The sequence below is a fragment of the Dryobates pubescens genome, chromosome 4 (genome assembly GCF_014839835.1).
Source record: "Dryobates pubescens isolate bDryPub1 chromosome 4, bDryPub1.pri, whole genome shotgun sequence".
Classification (NCBI taxonomy): domain Eukaryota; kingdom Metazoa; phylum Chordata; class Aves; order Piciformes; family Picidae; genus Dryobates; species Dryobates pubescens.
The window spans coordinates 7808704-7824376 of record NC_071615.1 but is presented as its reverse complement, the minus strand read 5'-3'; the positions used below and the strand labels follow the sequence as shown (position 1 = coordinate 7824376).

The 15673-nt window shown below is 44.2% G+C and overlaps 2 protein-coding genes across 3 annotated transcripts in view; one reads left to right on the top strand and one right to left on the bottom strand.

Annotated features, from left to right (window-relative positions):
- DNAH3 (dynein axonemal heavy chain 3) overlaps positions 1-2334 on the bottom strand; it is a 58727-nt gene extending 56393 nt beyond the window's left edge. The window contains exon 1 of the mRNA XM_054180299.1: positions 2271-2334. Within this exon, the coding sequence (XP_054036274.1) occupies positions 2271-2334 (64 nt within the window). The remainder of the gene's footprint in view (positions 1-2270) is intronic.
- Positions 2335-2784: 450 nt separating this feature from the next.
- On the top strand, positions 2785-7768 carry LDAF1 (lipid droplet assembly factor 1). Of its 2 annotated transcripts, none has more exons than XM_054161322.1 (5): positions 2785-2857; positions 4065-4197; positions 5067-5235; positions 5606-5744; positions 7080-7768. In XM_054161322.1, the coding sequence occupies exons 2-5, from the start codon at positions 4093-4095 to the stop codon at positions 7171-7173; spliced, it is 507 nt and encodes a 168-aa protein (XP_054017297.1). In that variant the 5' UTR covers positions 2785-2857; positions 4065-4092; the 3' UTR covers positions 7174-7768. The 2 variants fall into 2 exon arrangements, with proteins under 2 accessions (XP_054017297.1, XP_054017298.1); XM_054161323.1 differs by lacking the exon at positions 2785-2857 and adding an exon at positions 2927-3339.
- The last annotated feature ends 7905 nt before the right edge of the window (positions 7769-15673 follow it).

Sequence of the window (15673 nt, the reverse complement as noted above, 5' to 3'; positions counted from 1 at the left end):
CTATACAACCCCAAATTTTCTTAGGAAGAACTAGGAAAAAAACCCTAGTATTAAAGATTCAAAGTCTCAAACCCAAACATCTCCACCACTTTTCTACCACACAGAGTTCCCTGGAGATCCAAAGACAGCAAGTGGGATACTTGTACTCTGGGTTCCAATTAAGTCTGCTTATATGCATTTGCCTCCCACTCAACAGTCATCACTATGTGATGAAAGAGTCCTCTATCAAATCTCTTCACAAATAGGAACCATTACCATCTGACATGAGATCTAGTGCACTCTCATTATACTGACCCTCGAGAGAGGTCTTACAGTATCCCAGCAGCGTGGGGTTCAGGATCAGCACTGGGATCAGCACTGGGAATGGCAATTGCTCAGCTAGCGTGCAGTAACAGCCCAGACACTTTAGTGCTAGTTTGCAACATGAGTATTTCCCAGCTAATTCGAGCCGATGCTGGCATGAAGACAAGCTCAATTAAGCAACAGTTATAGTAACTACTGTTCCTCTGTGCACAACAACTCTGTTGCTTAAATATACATGCCCTTTGAAGTGAAATAAATTACGTGTGCAGCTTTGGAAACATTAAACCCAGTAATTTTATATAGAAAGAGATTATGTGTGAATTTTTAGCAGCAGAAATAATTATGCATAGCAGGGAAATAATTTACTAAGACATACAAGACTATCTCCAAAACCACAGCTACAGCATGTTTCAGAAACATCCAGAAGTGTAAAATCTCCACTATACTTCTGAACTCCATGGAGCCATTAAACTTGCCATTACCAACAGATTATCTTACACTATAATTGTACCAGTTAGTTTTTTCCCTACACTCACTTTAAAAAATCTATACAAAAATCAACAAATTAAACTTCAGTTTTACACAGGCTCGTGTACTAGGAATATCAACACACTGTGCACCTTAATAACCTGAGATATAAACACTTTAATAGATCAAGTAAAATAAACCATCCTCTTCTTGTGGGTATCTTGTGTTGGGCTTTTAAAGCCTATGGTCCAAATCTGCAATCATATGCAAACCTCTGTCTTCACAGCTCCTTGCATCTGTAGAGCTCTCTGACATCAGCACCTCAAAGCCCTGAGAGTCCGACAGGTGAAAACCACCATACATTATAAAGCCTTTCATAGCATTATAGACAGCACACTACAAATCAAACATGCTGTTTAATTTGTTGCCTTTCAAACATAATTCTGAAACTGTAAGCATTCATTTTGTAACACTCTCATGGGCAGCACCAATCAAAAACAGTGCTTAAAGTAGTGTCATGGGTTGAGTTGAATCTGCTGATCTATACTCAACAGCATGCTGCCATCTTGTCAGCTTCAAAATAAAAGTGGTGGATGGAGCAAAGTATCATGGGGCTTGAAGTTCAGATTGTAAGAAGAGGATTCCTGTTCCAGTTGCTGCTTTCAGTTTCCAGGTCTCTTCTGCTGGGTGGGCTGTGGGCTGGGATTGGTCACAGGCTTTTGCTGCTGCTTCTGCATTTTGCTGCACTTGTCTGCAAACAAGCTAATGTAATTGTGTGCTGGATCATTTCCAGTAAAACTCTTTATTTCTACCCAGAGTTGGCTGGGTATTTTTTTTTCTGTGTTACATTCCCTCCTGTTTGGGGAGAGACTGGGGCTTGTGACAGTAGGCTGTGTGAACCCAGGACAAGTAGTCATGAGAAACACAAATATTTTACTAATGTCTGGCTGTAATTTACAGCACAAAAGATTCTATGTAGCAACAGCTGGTAATGCACTGAAGCCTCACACTTGTCTTTAACACCATGATGGTGGTTCTGGAAAGCAGCTAGGCCTAACCATCATGCAACATACCTCACCAAGCATCACTTCTGAGATGAGCAGTCCCATCCAAATGCTGGGACACTGTAGGATGCACTGAACTTGCTGGAAACCCAACTGAATTAAGTAATCATTCCCCTTGTGGAACATCTCCCTCAACAGGTTTCCCACGTGGCCACCCAAACACCCATGGAAGCAGCAGGACAAAGTGGAAACGTGTGGGAACAAGTAAGCAGAGGCAGGGGAAGGTGCTTCTGTCAGATGAAGTGTTTCACGGCTGCCGTTTCACACCACCACACTGCGTGACTGCCTAACAGTCATTCACTGAAAGCCGCCTTCGTAGCCTCCCACTCCAACGGCAGCAACCCCTGCATCTGGGAATGGTGCGATTGCAGACACGTATCTCAGCAGATCCTGGCACACGGCGTCGTGAGGCACAGCTCAGAAGCGCCGCGGTACCGAAAAGCCCCACGGCTCTCCCGCACCGCGGGGCTCGGGGGTGAGCTTGCCTCCGCACGGCCATCCGTCCCTCAGGGCGCACTGCACGGCTACAGCAGCTACAGCCTCACCCTCTGTCCCGAATTCTGAAAACCTCAAGGATGTGCGTCTTTAAAGCTGCACAGACCCTGCACACTGCCAAAGGGTACCCAGACCTGAGCGCTTGAGGCAGAGCTCGGTGGGGCTAGAGGCAGCACAGGAAAGGGGGACATTAAAAGGCAGAACAGGGAAACACGAAAAGGCTCCTACACTCCCGGGTGACCTCTGGAAACCTTCTCAGTCCCTTCCCAGCTAAACACCCAGCTGGCCATGCCACTGACACACCACCTATAACCCCGTCCCAGACCTCTCCCTTCTCTCAACCTCCCCGGGCGCCCGACCCGGCCCTGCCCGCCGCACCGCCGGGCCCCGCGGGGAGGAGACAGCGGTGGGAGGGCGGTGGCGCTCCCTCAACCCTGGCGAGGCCCAGCCCGGGCCGCGCCTTGCATCCGGAGGGCGGGAGAGCAAGCCGCCAAGAGGGGTTGCAGCCCGGCGGGCAGCAGCCGCAGGTGAGAGAGCCGGCCGTGGCTCGGCGTTGAGCGGGCGAGTAGCGGCGCCGCCCCGCTCCGCCTGACTGGGGACTGCGGGCGGCCTGGCAGCCCTGGCTGCCGCTCGGTCTCAGCGCGGGGATCGGTGTGGGCAGCGTGGCGCAGTCCTGTGGGAGCGGAACCTGTGTCCCACTTACCTCCCTCGGCTCGGGAGGGCAGCGCTTCGCAGCCCACCGCCACAGGGCCCCAGGTCGTCTGCACGGAGCTCCGCGGCGACCCTGCGGGGCCTGCACCGCCGCTCTCGGTGGGGAGACCTGCGCCGTGCCCTAACGCTACAGGTCGGGGGAGGCCGGGACGCGGCCCAGGGCTCGGCCGCCGCCGTTGAGCGGCTGGTGCCCGGGAATACGCTTGAAGAGCAACGGCCGCGAGTAGCGGTACCGCGCTCTGGAGATGCGGCAGCAGTGGTGTGGCGGGGTGTGATTAACCGGCTTCTAACCTCGGTTGTAAGTGTCCGGTGGAGGCCGCGGTGGTGCGGTAAGGGTAACGCTCAGGGCTCGGGCACTGCCGCGCTCAGAGCGAGCGATCTCGGAGGAGTGGCAGCCTCCGGCAGAGCTGACAGCGCTGCTGGGAACAAGGACCCAAACGCTGCTGTATGAACATAACTGTGGAGACAAAAGGGAGGGACTGCGTGTGTAAGCAGAGTATAAACAGCGATACTGACACGCTGGCTGCTTAGATTTGCAGGCAGGAAGATGGGTCTAACCTTTCGTTAGTAAGGGAACCCCTAGCAACAACAGGTTAAATTTTTGTGGGGGGAAAGCGAGATTTTTGAGCTTATGTTCATGGCATTGATAAGTGTTTTGCCTTGCATGCAGGGTTTTGAAGCTGTGCAGGGTGTAGTTTCAGTTCTGAACGTGAGGCCGCTTGTACAAACAAGTCTCGGTAGTTGTTTCCAAGTTTCCAGCACTCACAGCAGTAAGCTGTCCATGAGGATAGTTAAAATATCCTCTTTTACTGGCCGCTCAGTACCCTAACAGTTAAATACGGAGTTAATGTTATAAAGGAACACAGCGTGAGTCACCGTGTGTCTGGATACTTTGCTTTGGGGCTTTCGGGAGGGCTTTCAGGGGCGAGCCCCCTACCTGACACGTTTGTGCTAAAGTTATTTTAGACTCTCTGATTCACCTTAACATCTGACATCTGCTACTAATTCTATCTTCAATTTAAGGAGAATTGGATGGCTTGAGTGAGAGCTGATGGTTCAGAAGATCGGGGTGGAGGATTACGACATGTCTAAAGAAATGCAAGAACTACAGAAGCAATGGCACTTCATCATGCAGTCCATCCACAGCAACTCCAATGTGGGTCTGGATTACAGCTTTATGTATTTTGTAAAGATACTCCTAACTTTTTGAATACTCTGCCCCAATTTATTTAAATACAATTCACTCCCTTGTTTTGAAGTGAACACTGTGGAGCCTTTGAGAAGGGCTGTCCTCCCACACCTTCAGCAACCAAGGAAAAAGGGAGGCATTTCTCTGTTTTACTGATACAACCATCTGAGGTGGTAGAGTGACAGTGAAATGGTTGTGCAGCTATAAAAAGAATGAAAACTACAATACATATTTCCTTAAGGGAAGGGAAATGTCTACTACAGTAAAATTCCAGTATATAGGTATACTGCCTCTGTAAAAAGAATAGGTTTTTTCCTACCAGTAACAATTAAATTCCTAACAGGTTTGTGGTAGAGGTATGTCAGCACTGTACTTACTTACTGCTCAATAAATGAGCAGGTTGCATATATTGCTCAGGCACATGGAAAACAGACAAATAATCATTCTACAGTATTTTTTGTCTTAATAAATAGATCGAAGTTATAGCTGAGACCCCACTGAATCTGTGCAGCTAAACTGTGATTCAGTTACTTGTTTGTTTGTTTTCAGGGCTTTTTTTGGGGGGTTACTCTTTCTTTGCTTGTGCAGAAATGGAAGTAGGAAGTCCAAGAGAAACATGTCTGTTGTTGGTAGGATTATATTCGCTATAAAGTTGTCTGCATTTGCAGTAAGTGCTCATGCTTTTGAAATACAGAGGCAAGAGCTGTCCTCTATTCAAGTTGCAGACTTAGAAAAAGCTAGTACCTCTGGCTGACTAAAAGAGCAGGGATTTTTTTTAAAGCTATCTATGACAAGAAATAAAACCAAAATGCAAACTGTTTCTCTTCTATCCACAGGTTGTTGCATTTATGAATTCTCGTGTTGGCCAATATCTAGATGACCATCCTTTCGTTGCCTTATCACTCCTGATGTTTATTGCAGTGTCTGCTGTTCCCATTGCATTTTTCTTCATTTTTGTTGTTACAACAGCCATAATGGCCTGTATTGGTGTGATAGTCATGGAAGGTATGTATGCATGCATGTGTGTACTTAATTCCTTTTAGGGCATAATGTTTTTGCCTCCTCTTCCTTCTGGAGTTGCCACTTCAGCAGTTGAGCCCACAGGTCTCAGCAGTGGTGAAACTCTTAATACAAGAGTAGTAATCTGATTAAGTGTAGTCTATACCAGGAAAATCCTATTTCCTTTCTAATCTCAACCAGGATATGCCTAAAACAGTTATCTTGAGCATGCATAGCTTTTACAGAGGCTAGCTAGTTGATTGCAGGAGGCTCTTTGCCCAAACGGTTTGACGTTGGGGGTGTGGTACAATGTCAGCTCTTCTAAGTCACTTGTGTATAAGCTAGTTTAAGTAACAAACTGATTTTCTCTTATTAGGTGTTGCAATAGCCATAGGTGGTGTAGCCCTTCTTTGTGTGCTGTGTGGCCTGGGTGCACTTTCACTGGGAGTTACTGGAGTACTGAGTGTTTGCTATGTTTTTCTTTCAACTCTGGTCAACTACTGGTATGCTTCAAGGTCAGTACTGATGGCTCGAGCCATGGTTGGATTTCAAGCTCTGCAACTGTACTATTGCACTGATGACTAAATTTATTGTAAGTGGGCTACCGCTGCTTACTGTAACAAACACCTCTTGAATTCTCGAGCATCTTTGGTGACCCTGGTGGCTTAATGTGCAGTATATAAATACCTAGTCGTAAAGAAGTATTTTAATGCGAGTGTGAATGCATGCCCTCTTTCCTGTTAGGAAAGGGGAAATGTAAAGTGCCTTAAATGTGCATGTACTAACACAAACCAGCATCAGGTAGTAAGATACAACTTCATCTCACTCAGAGCATTTGTTCTTAAATGTCATTAAATACTTCCAAACTGGACTTTGCATAGAAGATGAGCCTTTTGGAGTTCTGTCTGCACAGTGACCCAGCTGTCTCTGCTTACCTGCATTTGTAGAGTACAGGCTGCCCAGAGAGGTTGTGGAGTCTCCTTCTCTGGAGACATTCAAGACCCACCTGGATGCATTCCTGTGTGACCTACCCTAGGTGATCCTGCTCTGGCAGGGGGATTGGACTAGATAATCTTTTGAGGTCTCTTCCAACCCCTAACATTGTGATTACTGTGATTACAGTTGAGCAAAATCATTTGTAGATTTGGAATAGGCAGAGGGGTACTTAAAGGGGACAGTGTGGCCAAAATAGAAATTACAGGTGTTGGTGGGTGTACACGTGCTGCTTGCCAGGCATGTCTCCTGTACTTTAAGTCTTGGAGGCCTGTTTGAGTCAGTATTGCCCTAGCTGTGCTTTTACCCAGAATCTGGCTAGGAATAAGAAGCACCAGCAGGTTGTGCTGGAGTGCCATCTGTTGCCCACGGAAATATCAGCCAGGGAGTTAACGGTAATCACTTCTTAAGCAGAGGGAAGAGGAAAAATCAGAGCTGCTTGTAGACTTTTTGCTTCATCACAGCTGTGCTCCTTGCACAGCTCTCAAGGGCACACACAATCTGCCTGTTGGAGCCTGTGGTATTGTCAGGACAACAAAACTACAGGACAAGGTCGAGTATGCTGTGGCTCCCGGGCTGCATACCACTCCCCCAGAGCGTGTTAAGTCTGTAATATTGTCTGTCAATTCCAAAAAACAATGTCCTTTTTTTTCCCCCCCATAGCATATCAAAACCCAGGGAATAGTTCTTTTTTTGTTTTCCTGCTTGAGAGAAGCCTGGCAGAGCAGCAGTAGATGTTCCAGGAGTCTCAGACAGGTTTACATCATGCTTTGGTCAGTTTTTGAAGCAAAAAGTTGAAAGACAATCTTCTAGAAGAACAGATGGTAAAAAACTTTTTCCTTTTTTCCTGTATACAGGGATCACATAAAGAAACAAGAAGTTAATGGAAGTTTGCCACAGAGGAGTTCTTCTGTCTTGAATCCATCTGCCAGTAATGGAAAGAATGAATAAGGGGGGGTTCTTCCCCCTTCTTTTAGAGGCACTTGGCTGTGCTGCTCTGACCTTTGTAATTTGATTGTTTACTTGTTGAGCATTCAACTTTTTTGCACTCTTTAAGGGAACTGAAATAAAAAACCCAATATGCATCTTACATGGTCAGTGTAAAGCTGTTAAGAATAACCATTAAAGAGCAGTGCATTGCAATGTTAGATTCATGTACAGGGTGGAGTGTTCCACAGGAACGGGTGAAGGAATGTAATAAAAACTGCTACTGCTAAGTCAGTGGAAAGGAGGAGTATGTAGGTATTTGACTGCTTGTCTGTTACTGGAGTTCTGGCTGCATTATCTCCTGAAGTTTGTACACAGCAGTTGGTTGTTTTGCTACACAAGTTTCAAAGCTCAGAAAACCAGAAACGTGTTTTGAATGTTAAAACATTTGTAAGCCTTAGCAGCCTTTGCTAAAATGACATGAGCACATCATGCACAGGCTTTGTATTCATTTCATGAGGAAAAGGGGGGTTTATTACATGTTAAGTTGTAGCACAAGCTTTCCTGTGCCTTTTGGTGTAGCTTTATTCTGAAGGGGTATCTTCCTTGTATTTGCCTCATTGCCATGCAGCTGGACCTTGCCTTTTGTCATATTTTAGTTATTTGAAGTGCCTGTTTTGCTTGTTGGTTGTAAGTTCTTGTGTGAATTGATCTTTTCTCATTGGGGCAAGTGCTGTAATATTTCTAAGCATTAGAAAGTAGCTAACTGTCTTAATTTAATAAAATGCTCTTTGTTTAACCAGGTGGTCATGTTCTATTTATTCTGCAGTATGAAGCTCTCTTCCAGATCTACCTCGAGGAAGGCTATATTGGGAGCTGAGTTTTTCTCCTCAGTCATTGTTAAAGTATTTTGTCTGGCACAAAACTGTCAGACACAAACTGTAAGGCACTCAGCTCCACCTGCCTCTAAAGGCAAGAGCAGAATTTTAAAGGACTAAATTAGTCTCATGCTCTCATTTTGCTTAAACCAGCATGTTATTTGACTTTAGCTGAGCTGCAACATGTTCCACATAGTATTGGTAGAAGTGGTTCCAGCTCTTAGAATAAACTAACCCCACACTTCAACACCAGAATGAAATCATCCTTAGCCTTGCTCTGTGTTAGTCTGCAGGAGACACATGATACCTGATGGTAGTTAATAAAGGGCTCCAGTATTTATTAAAGCCCAGTTGAATGTGAAGGATTGACAGAATAAAGATTAGAAGAAGGGATTTCTAATTTACTAAGGAGAAGTACTGAAATAGAAATAGGTCTTAGGACTAGCCAGACCTGAGTCTTGAACTAGCATCCTAGCCCTTGCAGAATCCTTCCTGCCTTCCCCCAGACTACTGTCCCCTAGCATCAGAAGGGAGTTTGATCGTTCTCTCCCTCTCTCTTTCTAGACAGTAATACTCTCAATCTAGGAGCTTACCAGCTGCTAAGGGCAGAGCGAGAGATACATAGAAAATAATGGGGTGGGGACTGTCATAATAATTTCTGCCTTAACTCAGTTTCTGGTGTTTTACCTTTTCTACAGGCCAAGCTGCTGTGATGTCAGTGTGAAACTACAGGCCTATTTTATCTCATATTGTCATGTCAGTATGCCTAAGATGAAAAATACATTTATCACCATGCTTAAGACTTATGAAGTAGATAGGCGCATCACAGGCTAGAAATAATGATGCTGTTTATCCTCTGTGCTGCAACTTAACCAGCACAGCTGGGAAATACTGGCTTCCTGCATACTTGCTCAGCTTGTTCCTTTGCACTTTGAAGATGATCTTGCTCCACAGCCTAAAGGGATTAACCTCAATCTATGCTTGCACATCTTGCTGTAAACTTGATTTTAGGTTAACAGAGGAGTCTGCTTTCAGTGCTGGGTACCCAGCATTTTATTTAGAGGATTTTCTTTACTTCCAGGCTGCATTTGCCTCTCAGGAACACAACCTCATTGCTTAGTCTATCTGCAGATCCCCAGTTGCTGCCTCTACCATTAAAATGAAATTCTGTTCTCTCTGTACATGTATTTCCAGCACTCTGCTGTCAGCTTGGTGACAGGTACTGCCTCATTACATTTTGACGTTAGTTTTGCCTGGTGGTGGTGCAGGGAGCAAAGGAGCTGCCTCTGCTGATGCTCAGAGCAATGCTTTCTGGGCAGCCCCACAGATCTCCAAGGACTCTGCAAGTGCTGTTCTTTGAACATGAAACACTAGCATCTTTGAGCTGCAGCTGGGGACCAGTTTGTCCCTGAAGGATGGATTTTGAAATAGACAGAGCTTGAACAGCTGCATCCTCAACAGTTCCAGAGCTGCTCAAAACTTCTCTCTGCTTAGTAAGTGCAAGAAACAGGTAAGTGAAAATAATGTCAGTATATCAATTACAGTAGGTGTAGGCAGAAGGGAAGTGGGGGAATCTGTTGTGAGATATGGCTTTAAAAAAAGCCTGCCTATTACAGTATCACAGTAACCAAGGTTGGAAGAGACCCCAAGGATCATTAAGTCCAACCTATTAGTGTTATTGTCCACATAGTGGACCAGAGCTATGTGAGAGATACCACTATAGGTACAGACACGTATTGAAACATACTCATTGATATGCATGCATTTGAAAGGGTATAAATGCACACCCATGGAACAGACACCTTTAAGTATCCTAACACTAGATGAAGCACAGAAAAAAAGAGCAGGTGTATGTGCATTTAATTAAACATTAAACACAGCCACACAAAACACTTCCTCAACTTACAGGTGCCTAATGTCTGTTCTTGTTTGCACTGTTAGAAACCAGGATATACACAAGGCATACCCTTACTAGTGATCCTGGAACAGCTGATACTTTTTTACTGCTTACACTTATCTCTGCAGGTGACTTGAGCAGGATGAGCTATGCCTGCCCTGTTTAGCATTATCTGCATGTTGGGCATCATTGTACAGTCTTAATGAAATCTAGCCCTAGCAATAGTGTCCCAGGTATCTTCACCATCAGACTTTCCCTGGTGGACCTGCTCTTCCTCGTGGGTATGCCCTTCTTCATCCACCAGCTGCTGGGGAATAGAGCCTGGCACTTTGGGGAGACAAGGTGCACAATCATCACTGTCCTGGCTGCCCATTCCAGCACCTACATCCTCACAGCTGTATCCATTAGCTGCTACCTGGCTGCTGTCTACTCCTTCACCTCCACTCAATTCAAGAAGCCTCCTATGGCAATCCTTGTCATGTGTATGCTGTGGGCCCTGCAAAAGCATTCAGGAAAATACAGCTGAGTCAGAGCAGCCACTGCTGCATTTGGTGGCTATCTCTGGTAAGTAGCAAGACATGCAGTACTCCAGGTATGGGCCCAGAAACCAGCCACTCCTCTCCTGGTGAAACAAGGTCCACTACCATGTGGACCTTTACATGGTCTGGAGACAGACTCATGGCATTGTTTGAGCAGAAACTGTTTAGCATTTTGTTATTTACATCTTCCCTAACAGCTATGAAATATTCTCAACAGAAGATCAAAAGCTTTCAAGCCTTTTTTTAAGGTTACCCTACATACTAAAACTGTTGTGGTGCAAAACAAGCAGCAATCCTCAGCCCAGGGCTGAAACACTACCACTCTTTGAAACTCAAGAACTTTCACATGTAAAGCATACCAAGGAAGAAATTAAGAATTGGAAGGGATGTTTTCCCCCCTCTGAAGGGTGGTTTGGAAGCATAAGCACTTCACAACAAGTTTTAAAGAACAGGACAACCATACTTTCACCTCCTTCCTAACACACCAGCTCTGAGGGGTTTAACAGCAGGTGAGAATCATTTTGTCATTTTAAACCCAATACAGTTGCTCTTTTTTAACAAGAATCAGAAACTGGATCTATTTACTGGGCTTACTAAAAACATTTAATTGAAAAGTGATCAGACTGACTTATTTGACAATAAATAACTACCTTGCAGAGTGATTACCTTCCCAGGGAACAGCAGAAAGCCAGGTTAAAGGAGAGCTGACACTCAAGTCACCAATTTGCTTTGTAGTGCAATGATTAGATGCTATCTACATTTTTAAAGAGAAGAATCAGAATAGTCTCTCACTCCTGGCAGGATATCTGGTGCAGATGGATATCCTGTTGTATTTCCTCAGCTGGCTGCAACACTTCAGCAAATCCACATCTTAAAGCACATTACTGTTTGTACAGGCCCATCTTGAGCAGTTTGGAGAGAAGCCACTGTGCATCTTCACTGACAATCAAGCCTATTGCACAAGGCAACCAACATCATGGAGCTGTAGTTGTTTTAAAACACTAACAGCAAACACTTCCAGAAAAATGGACAAAAAGCAAAGGTCCTACACAATTCTTTTAAGGGAATAAGCACCTCTTTATGGTACCTCAGATAACTCCTTAAAAAAAAGTATTCTGATATCTGGAAATATAGAAGTCCAGACCAAATTCTTTAACCAATAATACTTAGTTGCTAAAACACATAGCCTACTTCAGTTTTACTAAATTAAAACCTTACAAGCTTGATTTCTTCCTGCTCCTATAAAGTAACTAAACATCAACCCCACAAACCTACCTACAATTATTTAGGTGCACTCTAACCTGGGCAGTCAGCTCCAACTCTTTAGATTTCCAGGAGCCATTTATTTTAATAGCATATTAATTCAACAACCAGCCACTAGAGAGCCACATAGCCAAAAATCCCCGAGGCAAGATTGTCTCTAATAGCTTTCCAGAAGGTCAGTCTAAAGACAGAGCAATAAAACCCTTACTACCATCTCAACACCACTTGAAAGCTTTAGACCACAGCTTGTATGTGGATACACAGCTGAAAGGATCTCTCCTTTCCCAAGTTTCCTTTACACCCTCAACTTTTGCTGAAGGGAGCAGGCAAAGCTTAAATTCAGCAGACAATGAAGCAAATGCATTTATTCCAGTTCAGAATTTGGCCTCACATTAACTGGTTTTTATGTTTTAAAGTGATTTTTCTCCATGCAGTGAATTGTCAGCACTTATCAGGAGCCAAAGCTGTGAATTCTCAGTTACCAGCAGGTAAACATGGAGCAGTTTCAGTGCTGCTGTCCTGATGTGTGTATTTATCAGTCACTGCTATTTCAAAGCTTCTCAGCAAGAGCAGATTTCAGTGCTGCCATCGTTACTTACGCTGAAGAAATAAAACTAGATCAGTACAGACCAGGTGGTTTTACTGGAGACAATAAGGTGTGTGGGTTGTCTGGTTTGCTGAGGGGTTTGTTTTTAATGAAAAATTGAAGTAGAGCTAAAAAGTCCTTAAGGAGGAAGGCCAGGGAAACAGTACAGAGGCCTCACTTTCAGCTGCTTTCTTGGCTTGCTGCAGCACAGCACCAGCCCAGCAGAGAAATGGCAGCAGCCTTTCTGATCCAACTAGGTCCTCAGTCCTGAGGATGCCAGTTCACTGGCATCAATGGGCTCTCATCTTTACATCCTAAGTTCTTCAAGGGATGATTGGCGCAATCAGCTTTCATGCAGTTCCTGAAGCAGCTGCTTGAGCTCAAGCTCAAGACTAACTCCATATGCAGCAAGTTCTTTGTCTCTTTGCCTATGCTACCTCTTGCTGGAACATCATTCACACTTCCCCTTTCCACACACATCAAGAGGCACATCAGGGCTGAATGCAGTACAGGAATCCCTCTATTTGTAAAGTGAACTTTAAGATTCCCATTAACACTAACAGGGAGCTGAGAAACAGCATCACCTTTACTGGCCACATGCATTCTTTTCTTTCTGTACATAGACAAAGTTGGAGATGAAAGTAACAAAACAACCCAACCACCAACCATCCTGTGTTTTCTTTGATTTAGATATTATTCATTCTAGCTTTTCCTCTGAACCACCTTGAGAGAACTACAGAGTTAATTCTCCAAGTAGGGAAAGATCTCCTCTCAGGTGATATGTCTGACAGACTTCCCCTAAGCACACAATATTAGAGAGAAGCAGGCAAGAGGAGACATCCCTTTGATCCGGATGGTGGCCACTGTGTGCAGCCCCTTTGTCTCTCCTCCTCAGCCAGTAAGTGTAGTACAAAGAAGTCAAAGAGCAAAAGTATTACCCATGCCCTTACTACAGACAAGTGAGAGATTTTGGACACCTCCACTACTGCAAACCTCCAGATTAAAACTTCTTAGAGCTTGTCCATATCAGTTCATGAAGATGCTAGCTCGCATTTCTTCAACGCATTCACACCCCAGTCCAGATAGCAATACTTAGTAAGTTCTCCCAGTCCTGTGGCAGGGGTCTATCCAGCAATGGGAAATAAGGACTGCCTGAACACACCCCAATCTTTTCCCACACAAAAATGAGTAAGATTGAAAGCTTTATTTGCCTCAGAAGAGCTAAAAGCCCATACTTCTAGGTACAATGTGCTGTCAAGTACATTAACCCTCTTCATCAAGCACCACTTCTCCCGCTTTTATAGGAATACTTCATATTCCATTCAAGTACTAAGTCAACAAGACTGAAGTAGAGTAGATGGTTTGCTGGATAATAGCCTAAGCAATCATTTCAACCCAAACCTCCATCAGGCCAATAAGTTACTTCCAAATGAACACCTCCAATGTACACTGAAATTAGGAATTTCACTTCTGTTGACACTATGATCAACAGCATAAAGCCTTCCCAATGACCATGTCCTCAGTACTACATGCTCTTATATGTTATGTCTATCAGTAGTTAGACAATGTACCCTGAAATCTGTTGTATTAAAAATAGCTCATTAATAATGCTTGTTAATTGAAGTTTGGGCTGTGGCAGATGAGTGCCAGCCCTGTGCTATTTATGCACAGCATGTTGACAGTCAGCAGTAGTAGAGTCTGTCCACTGGCTTGATCTGAAGTCTTGCATGCACAGAGGTCAGAGCTGGAATTGTGATATCTCTGTCCTTGTTTGCATAAAATGCCCAGACAGTGGTTAACTTAAGGCTGTTACACAGTGCAACAGAGCCCTTTCATGCATCCTCATTCCGTCACATGCAGTTATACTGTCATTCCTCAGCTCCTTGAGCATGTAAGGCAACACAGAGTACAAAATAAAAATCATAACTGCATGACTGAACCTGTGGCAAGTGGTCTCTTCCATCTACAAAAACTGCTGTCCTCACCTATGCTGAAGGCTGCAATGAATAGCTACAGTGACATTAAAAAACCCCCAAACCTTAAACACAAAAACAAGCCACCATACCCTGACCTTTTAACAACACTCAACACTACATTCCTCACCCTGCTGGGGTTCTGAGTGCAGCCACCTTTCCTGGCTGCTTCAATAGAAAAGCCAAAGGCTCCATGTCAAGTACAGTAGAAGTAAAGATCCAAGATGTTTGCATACCTCAAGTACACAGCAAATCTTTAGTGACTCAGTGCTTTTGCTCCATCACCTCTAGGACAGACAGCTTCTACTGTGGTTTTTTTCTACTGTATTTGCATCGGATGCAATTCCAAACCATTGTGCTTGAAAGGGAAGTACAGCTGAAACTCATTTATCCAGCACTGTTAGACTCTTCTATACTAAACCAAATAGTGACAGAGCACAAGTTACATTCTTTGTACATGACTACAGAAGCAGAGCTTCCCCTGAAAATTAGTATTTGGGGTATAATTTCCTTTTGCTTTATATCTGCTAGTGAATGCAGTAAACAAAGTGATACTCATAACAGCAGGGGCAGGAGATGGTGTGGGAAGTTAACATCCAGTTTAACAGATCTAGGAAAAAGGGAGATCAGTTGACTTAGAACATAAAGCAGCCACAGCTCTAATGCAATCTAATGAATTCATCATAGCACAACCAGCCTCCAAATGAGGTGGTATTAATGAAGAGGCAGCATTAGAACTCTCCCCTTCTTTGCCTGCAAGCTAAGCACACTTAAACTGTTCAGCTGCCTGCAACCTGGTGGTATTTAGTTTGACTACATGGTCACAATCTTCAAACCTACCTGAATTTGGAAAGCATTCCAGAGAGGAAAAGCAACATAAAACACCAGCCTCTGGGTTTCACAAGAGGAAAGAAGGGAAATAGTTTGGGTGGTGTGTAGTGGATTGTGCTGCAATGGTGTGGTAGATGTTTTACAAAGTGCTGGGTGTTACTAACCCATTTAAACAAAGCCAGGTTTTATCCCTCATCTGTACCACAGAGCTCACAGATCAGAGCTGCATGTAGAGCAGGAATGTAACAGCAACAGGAGAGTTCAGAACAAATATACTCAGAATATTCAGTATTATCATTAAAGCCAAATCTTCGATGAGAAGATTAAGAGGACTAGCAGCAGTTTCATAACTAGATGCAGGTGAGGGAGTGTGTGAAAATTAATGGAACAGGAGTGCTGCACTGACTGCTCTCTACCCTGACAGGTACTGGAAAGCCACAAGTAAACAAACTAACGAGAAATAGATCCAGTAAACAGATTAGTTTTGTACAGTCCATAAATGGCTTGAAGTATTTACCATACAAGACAGGCTAGAAATCACTGAAGTCATGTTAGTA